A 10305-nucleotide genomic window follows, 5' to 3' on the forward strand; every position below is an offset into this window, starting at 1 on the left:
TAGCTTGTAGTGAAGATATATCAACATTTGGAAGATCTGTATAATTGAGAGAACCTGTATTTTTCAAATAACCCATATTTGATGTTACAAAATCATTTACGGATGAAAAAATAAATCAAAAGTTCAAGGTAGAACTATGGATTTTTACATAATTACATAAGAAAACTTTACTGATATGTTTAGATTCCACTTGCAACTAAACTGTAAGAAATGATCAGATGAAGAACTTTGGTGGAATAGCAAAGAAAAATGTCAACAACTATCTGAAATATTATTAAAATAATCCTCCTTTTTCCAACCATTTATATTTTTGAGGACAGATTCTGTACTTAACTCTGTAAGCCAAATAACATATTGCAACAGATTTAATGAAAATTTAATGAGATATGGGAATCTAGTTGTCTTCTAAATATTAAGATGAGCGTCAAAGGAATTTGCAAACATGTAAAACAATGTCACTTTACACTTTTTCTTTGGGAAAATATAGCTATTTTTAAATGTGTCATTTCAATTAATTTGTAATAGATTTGGTAGTTACTTTAAAATTAATTATTAGAGAAATGTTTGATAAATTTCTGTTTTAATTTATAATGTGTTAAATATCAGTAGACATACCCCTAAAAAAAGGTCTTTGAGACTTTATGTTTAAAAATATAAGGGGTGCCTAAAATAAAAAATTTTAAGAATTATAGGCCTAGAGAGAGTTACTTAGTCTCTGTAAAATTTAGTTCTTTAATTTACATGGTGGAGATTAAAACAGTTATTGTAAAAAACCTGATCACAACTTAATATATAACCACCAAGGTAGGGATTTTTGCATGTGTTGTTCACTGTTAAATACCAAGATTCTAAATTTTTTCCAACAAAGGGAGGTTTTCAATAAATATATATTGAGTAATTAATAGATATATCACAAATAAATGTGTTCATTGACTGGTTGCTTAATTATAATTAAGCAAATAATACTATGCATGTATATAAAACATTTATAGAGGTTTAATCCATAGGAAGTAATTACCAATACCTAGTGCATAATAAACACTTAAAAACATAAACCAAATGAATGTTTGAGATGGAAACTATTGGGGAAAAATGGCAGACAAGAGTCTGACTCATTAAATACAGGTGTAATGGGAGTTAGGGAATAGAATCAGAGTGCTGGGATGCTAGGAGTTTATAATTAGAATGAAAGGAATGGTGATACTTACCAAATCTTGCCATCTGTAATAAAGAAGTTGGACTTGAAATTTATGAATCTCTGAATTACATGACACTTTTCTTTTCTTCCAGTTGTTTAAAAGGATATGTCAACAATAGCCTCTCCTTCTTTGACCTAAGTGAGCTTGGTATGGGAAAATCGGGGTATTGCAGGTACTGACTTACAAATCATAGCTATCTTTTCTTCTTGCCTTCATCATTCCATCTTCTCCCTCTCCATAATAATAACAAGCCCATTTAAACTGTCATTTTGGAGTTATGGCAAATCAAGCATATTTGGGGCCTCCACACTTTGATCCCTGTTCTTCAAAACTTTGTTTGTTTTTTTTTGTGGGTTTTAGATACCGAGACTACAGAAGTCCCCCTTGGAGTTCCAAACCCTATGAGTTCACCTTACAATACTGGCATATCCTCGCTGCTCGGCTGGCCTTCATTATCGTGTTTGAGGTTAGTCACAGACTGATAAAGTAACTATAGGTAAATGCTTTTCCAGCAGATATATTAGTTGCCTCTTTGAAGTAAGCTCATCACTGACTTTCAAAACAGAACTTGACTATGTCCCAGTCAAAGGTTCAGATACAATGAAATCACTCTAACGAGTGAAAAACAGCAATAGCTGAAAAATGTAAGAAAGTAGGTCAGTGGGTATTTGTACCAGGAAAAGTAGGATAAGAACCTACTTATGGCTGAACTGAAAGCTTAGTTTTGAGCCTCTTAATAACCAAATTTTAAAAGAAAAGGTTGTTTTTTTATCATCTGATAAAATAATTCATATCTATTCATCGGGATGGAGAAACTTATTTCCTGAATAATCAACTCTAATTACAGTTGATCTTCTGTATTAATATAAGGGACACTGCATAATTTAGTCAATTATGCCTGAGAACAGTTATAAAAATTGCATAAATTTAGATGATCAGGTCATGCAATAATATTACATTGTAGCCCAATGAAGAAATCTTGGAGAAGCTACAGAATTACTGCCTTGCTTAGCATAAACCAACAAACTTGATATACTGACGAGCTTAGCACTGCAATATATTATCTATTCTCTATGTACCACTAAGGTCTAAGGACCAACTTGGAAGGCACCTGTTTCGTATGACCGAAATTACAGAAAGAGATAGTGAGGAAAGAAACTCCTAACCTGCTTTTCTATGGGAAACTTGACCTTCTCACTATGACCCACTATACAGTGCAGTCTCCTGGGACACACATAGCAAGCTCATTTAAAAGTGCCTTGAATTCTTTCTTCCCACATAGAGACTATTGTCACAAAGTCCTTTAGGCGAATGGGTTCTTTTCCATAGATCATAGTAACTCTATCAGTATCAGATTTTTTTCTTTATGAGTAACTGAAAGATCTACACTTCTTTATGGGAAAAGACAAAGGATGCATTTATAATAATGGGAAGTAATATTTAAGTAATGCTTATACTCATTTAATCCTCATACCAACCTTTAAGAGATACTACTGTTATTATCATTATTTTAGAGGTGATACAAGAGAATGTGGGTGATTTACACAAGGTTACACATCTGTGTTAAGTGTCAGAGTAAGTTCAGACGTAGGCAGTCTCATTTAGCATCTGCACTTTTAACCACAGGCCTGTTGCCTTTTGATTTTTGTCCCTATTTTTATATATAATACTTTTGTCAGTCTATTGTTTAAAATATTTTATCATAGAATAATTATGGAACAAATATAAAAATTTTAAAATAGTTGTGGTGATAAAGGACTTAGTAGAGTAGAAGTTTTGAAAGATTCAAGTGCTGGACGTTGAGTCTATTCCCAGCATCACAGGCAGACAACATTCTCTCTAGTTTGTTGGCTGCGTATCACCATCCACCCATGGTTTTTCCCTAGATACATGGGTTTTCCCTGAATGTGATCTTTCTCATCTGTGTATGACAATTCTTCATTTCTTCCTAATACCTGTGTGATATGGGGCAACAGTAGTATTCCTAACATAATCTCTGAAAATATTAATATTCTAGATCATATACACTGAGTTGTGATGATTGATTGTAAGGCAAATGCCACGTTGTTCATGGTTGTTCTGTTCTGTAATTGGCATTTCTGAATCTTTGAAAAGCATGCTTTTTCTTTTTAAATCTGCAGCACCTTGTTTTTGGGATCAAGTCATTCATCGCATACCTGATTCCGGATGTACCAAAAAAACTGTATGACCGAATACGACGGGAGAAGTACTTAGTCCAAGAAATGATGTACGAGGCTGAGCTAGAGCATTTGCAACAACAGCGGAGAAAAAGCGGTCATCCTGTTCACCACGAATGGCCTTAGTAGATAGAGGGGTGATAGCAACTTCAAAGTCCAGGTGGGATCTAGGGGGAAGTCATTCCTGGAAAACCCTGTGTACAATACTCTACTTGGAAATGCATCACAGCCATTTCTTGGATATAGAATATCCAAGCTTCTAGGGAGATAAAAGATGACTCATGGCATTAAAAAATAGTTAGGTTGACATTGCAGGAAACTAGGATATAACCCACAGAGAGCTGTATGTTTGAAGGCCTCCGCTTTCCATCAGCTGTAGCATAGTAAGAAGGGTGATGGTGAGGTTTCTAGAGACAGAGGTCCATGCAAAATTACATAAGCCAGGCATGGCTTCAAGTATAATGTGGTTTTTACTCACATTCTAATCTGACTTTGGAACCTTAGGTTGAGTTAAAATACTCATCAGAAATAACTTAAATGAGGGATCGCCTTTGCTGCCAGAAATTCATGTCCCTTCAGCTTACTGGTTCATAAGAATCCCCCTTGTTTCTTGCTGAGATTATGGACCTGTGCCACAGGGACTTTATGCTGCTCTACACTGACTATGCAGTTGAAGAGTTGCACGTCAGCTTTAGTTGTCAAACCAAAAATCTGAGATTCTGAAAAGAATACCATCCACTGAAATGAATGACAGTCTATTGCATTCTATTCAAATCTGTTGTATCAGTCACAGAGCCAGTTGCACTGGATTTTTTTTGTTTTTTACTAAATGCCAATAGAGCCACCTGCTTATGAAGTATGGGTGTTTGTACTCATATCATGTAGAACACTACTAACTACTAATTCATGTTTTGCCATGGAAGTCTGTTTATAATATATTTAATTTTCCCCTTGCTGATTTATTACATCAGCTCACGCAGAATGATTTGAAATGCTGTAAATATTTTGGTGTTCCTTGTACCTTTGCACCGTGATGATTGTAATGCAAGTTACAGTTTACGCAGCTCTGAGACCACTTCCGCCGTACACTGTTGTGACTTGTTTTTTCAGGAACACAGAAGCCAGATGCTTTTCAACTCTTTTGCTTTTCCAGCAATGTGCACTCCTGCTCATGAGTGAATGAAAGCAATGCATGAATATAAATTTCTATGACTTGTAATATTGACACATATATTTTTGAATTTTACTTTTCTTTCATTACTGAGGGGAGTTTTCTGTTATTTCTTTGACAGCTTGATTTGAGTTATTTTTTGAAAACTCTCTAGAAACACAGGCAAATTAAGTGTGAAAGATTTGCTTTTTTGTGGCGTTGCTATTTTGGTGTCAACTCTGTACCTTTGAGTGTGACTATTCACAGATGGGCAAAGTGGGAAGGATGGGACATTGAACTACAGAATATCTGGTGAAGGCATAAGCTATGGGGGCAGCAAAAGAAGAAAGAGAAGAGTTGAACTAAGGAAATGTATGATAGAAATCAAGAACCTTGTCCTAGTAAAACAGTCAATGCTAATCTGTTTTCCCCTGAGAATGAGGTGAGAAATAACTTACCCATTTACACATAGATGCAATTATTGCGATTATTATTTGTCCAATTAAACAAGGCAGCTATTTCTAAAATTCATAAAGAGCGAATTAAACCCAATGGTAATAAAGCTACTTTGTGTATCTGCTAGCTTTTCTCTAGTGAGAATATTATCCAGTTTCTCTTACTAGAAAATTATTTGTATTAGTCTAACACTAACTTTTTTTTAAACTTTTCCTTCTATGGAAAAGTTATAGTCATTGGTTGGCTGTTTGGTTTTGGCACAAATATTCACTTCTTATCTTCTGATTCTGAGCAAGAAGAAGGACTTCATCTTCTAAACATCCATCACATGACCTTGCCACATGGGACTCTTCCATCAAATTCCACAGAAGTTCTGTTTCTGCTGCCTGGGTATCAGAGCAACCTACTTTACTAACTCTATAATGAAGTTGCAAACCCCTCCATTTTCCTAGCATTCGCATGCCCTCTTCATTTGTGTATACACACCTGAGAATACATACTCTCCCTGCCTGTTGAGGATGTAAATGTCAGGTGTATAACCCGTCAATTATATCTTCTCCAAGTAGGGGACACAGGAGCAAAGAATCATGACAGTACGCCCTTGAGAATTCTTCTCTTTCTGAATTATTTTTTATACAACCACCATCGAGGTTTAAAATTATATGGATTGCCTAGAGCAAAAAATGTGAAAATTTAAAAAAAAAACTATTTTAAGTAACAAAGTATTAATACATCGATTTAGAAAAATGCCTTCTCTGATATTTTTGAAAATGATGGAAAATGGGAGAAACAATGAAAAAGCATCTGAAATTTTCATCTTGGGAAACAAGGCAGTAGAATTTAGCTATGCCTTCATCATGGTTAACAAGAAAATATTGACAGCCCTTCGCAGTATGTTAGGTTTAGATCACTCTGCTTTAGTGGAAATGCTTTATATCATGGTTTTCAAATGAACACAAATTCTTTCTCAAAGATTTATATAGCACACACTCTTCTCAGGAATTCTGTATTACATGAATGTTGCTTATCTATTTTCATATTCTAAATTGTTGTCTTCTCAAGCACATTAATATATGCGTGCATGTAGTCAACCTTGACAAGTCGTTCAAAGATGAAGTGATTTCACAGTATATAGTGTGTGGAAAATTGCCTGAGACTGTAACAGAAATAGTTTGTAATCGTCTGAGTCTGCGCATGCACTTTTAGATAAAATACTGCCAAGTGACTGCATGAGGTACAACTTCCAATGCTGCACATTCTTCCAGAACAACTCTTAGCACAATCTGTGGTAGAATTGGAATGAAAAGGAACTTTTTCACTCAATAAATTATCATGTGATCTATTTTCCTATAATTTGCATGTTCAATTTACTCCTGCCTGATTTTTAAATATTACATTGGGATTTGTTGAATGTGTATGGTGAGAGGGCATTCCTCGTCCTCAAGCTCCACATGGTAACAGTTCCTGGCTCTTACAAGTCCTTGATCACATGCTTTAAAGGTTTTGACTATTTGTCTTCTGATAAGTTCATTATCGCCATCAAGGCATTTGCAAATGCAAGTGCAGTGGAGTATCATATTGATCCTAATAATGCTTTGCACTAGAAACAGATGAGAGAGGAAGCTTGCTTAGTTCTGATGAGGGTAATAATGCTTCTTTTTCACACTTGGGCTGGCTCTACTAATTACCATCCAAATCTCTTTAGTACAGGAATTTTAGCACAGATATAGTTCATGCGGAGGAAGGAGGACATGTAAGGGCACCAGAGCCAACTGTCAACAACAGGCTACCAAGTTGGCCATTTGTTTAATCAACTTGATGGTTAAAATTGAAAATCCAAGTTGCCTGATGAGTTATTTAATGGATATGGCTGAATTGATTAATATATCGATTTGTGGCAGGTAGACATAGGCCCAGGATGTTGAGTGTGTGTGTACGTGTGTATGTGCTCACACACATCGCTAGGCACATCTTTTGGTCTGTGAAACCAGTGAGCACTTACTCTCTGAGCTATGCCCAAGTCAAGCCTACTCTGATCATCAGGTATCTCTACTCCATTTTCTCCCGATGACAGTGTTATAAAGGCTTTGGAAATAGCTGAGGTTACATCCAGGAAACTAGTTAACATCTTACCTTATTTTTGGTATTCTCAGTGACTCAGAAAATAACCTTTGGGATGGCCTGAAAACCCAGCTTCTGATGGAAGGGTGAGCATTTCTATTCAAAATGAAATACGCCAACAATATTCAGTCCCAAGAAAAGATTGTGCTAGCTAGGGTTTATGTATTTGCACTGGTGATGAGTTATTATAGATCAAATTTGCCATCTGGGTTCATCTAAAAAACCACCTCCATGACTACATTTGATGATTTTCTTTCTAGAGAACATACACATTTTCTTTCTAGATGTGCACAATATTTGGGACCAGATCCAATCTCTCATACCATCAAAATCTACTCTCTGGAAAAAGCAGCTTATCCGTCAAACCTTGCTGCTTTGTGACTGCACCCCTGTGTGTACCCCAGCACAATTCTCCCTCCAGAAAGCCTCCTGTTGCATGTACAGCTGGTCCAAAGTGGGAGTCTTGAGGACCCTAGATAGTGAGCTCTGTGAATACCGCTCTACATCTTTCCCTAGGAAGGAACGGTGGGACATTTTTAGCAAACACCTATATCGACTTCTTCAGGATATGTGTTTCCATCACAATGGTCATTCTTTCTGCAAGAAAAGTAGTGTCTCTGCCCCCCGCTTTTTTAAACAAAGCTTTCCTAAATTACTAGTTGGAAAATAAAACTTAGTGAGACCCATTTAGATAATGCCACAAAAGTAGTTGTCATGGTGATGACCAATGTGTGGTACTCCAGCTGCCTCAAAACCTTTATAATTAGTCAGTGAGCATGCCACTCACTGCCAGGTGAGCACTTTAGGGCAAATTTTGTATCTTTTCTAACAAGTAGGATGAGGAGAGTCTTCCCACTAACTTTGACACAGCGTACTTGTTCATGATTTTTTTTCTGGAAGGAGACGGATTAGATGGTCCAAAAAATCTGGTGGCAAAGATCAGTGTACAAGCAAAGTTTTGGGGATGGTGGAGGGGACATAGAGACTTTTCTACTGAAAAAATAATGTATCTGATTTGCAGATTCTATTTCAGTATCTGCTGCACACATACCATGTCTCCTTTATGACTGAAAAACAACTGCAATTTAGTTCATCTTTTAACATTCAAAGGAAATAAAGTTTTTTATTCATTATCTATTATAAGGTTTATGAAGCTAAACATAGTAGCTTAGAGTTTAGTAAAATCTCCAACTAAAAAATAAATGTGCCAATTTTTAATGTCAAAGATGAAAATGCTCTTAAAAACATAAACAATAGCCCTGGCTGGTGCCAGCCTGTGAATCGAAGGGTAGCCAGTTCGATTCCCAGTCAGGGCACATGACTAGGTTGTGGGCCAGGTCCCCAGTGGGGGATGCATGAGAGGTACCCCCTATATAAATATCTATATTTATGTATCTATATAAATATACATATAGATATATAGATACAGATATCTATCATTGTTCATCGGTAAACATTCCTATCAAACTCTCATAAGAAATTTGCAAGCCAACTTAAGGGAGATTTGCTCTTGAAATAAACTGAATCAGTTTTAAGCTGGTGTCTTCAGATCAGCATTCTTGAAAATGGTAGAAAATAAAGGTACCTGTAAACCTTAGCAATGTGGTTCCACATCAGCCAGTACCATCACCTGAGCTCAGTTCTCCACGCATTCTGCCTGACTGTATTTCACCGTTGTAAAAAGCAGTTTAGGACTGGCTCATGTATTTTCTTACATGGCAATTACTTACATTAGGACATTAAATCAATATACTATGTGCAATTATTCTTAGCTTTTTAATGTGTTCAAGCAGATTTTGAAATTAGAAATTAACTGAACACCCTGAACAGTTGTGTATACATTTGCTTTAACATTAAACAACAACCACAACAACAAAATAGATATGTTGCCGTTTGTGGAAATTCCCGAGGACACAAAGATCAAGGTAACCTATTAAGTCATGAGGTAACTTCTGTGTTTGTGCTTGTGTGTGTGTGCAAACACATGCCCTGAGCCTTGGGTAGCACCAATATTACAGCCACTATTCAACACACTGAAGAGGAAATCATTATACAATATGTCTGGCCTGATTGTGACATGTTAACTTGGGTACTGGGTGGACCTGCTTTAGTCTATTAGTTACTGTAAAATATTTTAGGGTAGATAACTATTTTGCATCTTACTCCTATCCCTGTGGAGAATGTTCACATTGATCATTTGAATGCACTTCAACCTGACTTACTTTAAAAAATAATGAAAATAATTATCTAGCTTAATGATACAGCTATGCTCATTCTGCAGGTTTTTTCCTCTAAAATTAACTCACTCTGTAAATACAGTACTTAATTTACAAGTACCCCAGGGCTCTATAAAAAGGTCCATAACATTTGGCAATATAAAATATCTTAAATTTCTTATCGATATGCAGAACTATTACCAATTACCATTGGCTGCCATAGGCCAGGACAGTTTGTCATAGGGTCTAATTAGAGAGCCGCTGATTCACCGACACCCCAGGTAAGGACCCCATTGTGATTAAGTAGCCCAGTGTTTATAAGTTTAGCTATACATGCCTTCTGAAAATGGCTGATGTTTCAAATACAAAAAGTAAAATATTAGAAAAGTGGGCTTATGTTTGTTGTTCACACAGGTGTTTGCAAATCTAGATTGATTTGGTCATGACATCAGAAGAGAGGAGGAAATAATAGCTTGACTTTTTTTGAAGAATTAGAAATAATAAAACCCATTAAATGTTTTACTATCAATTATAAGTTGCACTTGATTAACTTAAAAATTTCTATCCTTTTACTATATGCTATTGGTGATTTGATTACAAATTAAGATGGTGGAAAATAGATTCTACTTCAAGGATACAAATGCTGGATAAAAGGTTAACTTTATAGTGAACCTAAATACCTTGCAATATAGAAATTGAGCACAGAGGTTTCTGAATATACGAATGTATATATGGAAAGCTAAAAATTCTGCAGTGTTTTAAAAGGATTGATTTCTAAAAGAACAATTAAAGGGAGACTCCTCTATCCTTTCTATTTAGCAATCAGATCTTGGAAATACTGTTTGATTAAGATTTTAATATCACAAAAATATTTCAGTAATACCCTCTTGGAAATACTGTTTTCAAGCCCTTTGATCTGTGGTTTATTTTTCCCCTTTATAATAAAATGGTCTAACCCCATAAAG

The 10305-nt window shown here is 35.7% G+C and overlaps 1 protein-coding gene across 3 annotated transcripts in view; it reads left to right on the plus strand.

The window, feature by feature from the left end:
- The window catches only part of ANO3 (anoctamin 3), a 287665-nt gene extending 279416 nt beyond the window's left edge, over positions 1-8249 (plus strand). For all 3 annotated transcript variants that reach the window (XM_037132986.2, XM_053673141.1, XM_053673142.1), the window contains exons 25-27: positions 1291-1371; positions 1560-1665; positions 3341-8249. In XM_037132986.2, the coding sequence (XP_036988881.2) occupies positions 1291-1371; positions 1560-1665; positions 3341-3523 (370 nt within the window). In that variant the 3' untranslated portion in view covers positions 3524-8249. The remainder of the gene's footprint in view (positions 1-1290; positions 1372-1559; positions 1666-3340) is intronic.
- The last annotated feature ends 2056 nt before the right edge of the window (positions 8250-10305 follow it).

This window comes from Artibeus jamaicensis, unplaced genomic scaffold (assembly GCF_021234435.1).
Source record: "Artibeus jamaicensis isolate MK-2021 breed Jamaican fruit bat unplaced genomic scaffold, CSHL_Jam_final contig_797, whole genome shotgun sequence".
Classification (NCBI taxonomy): Eukaryota; Metazoa; Chordata; class Mammalia; order Chiroptera; family Phyllostomidae; genus Artibeus; species Artibeus jamaicensis.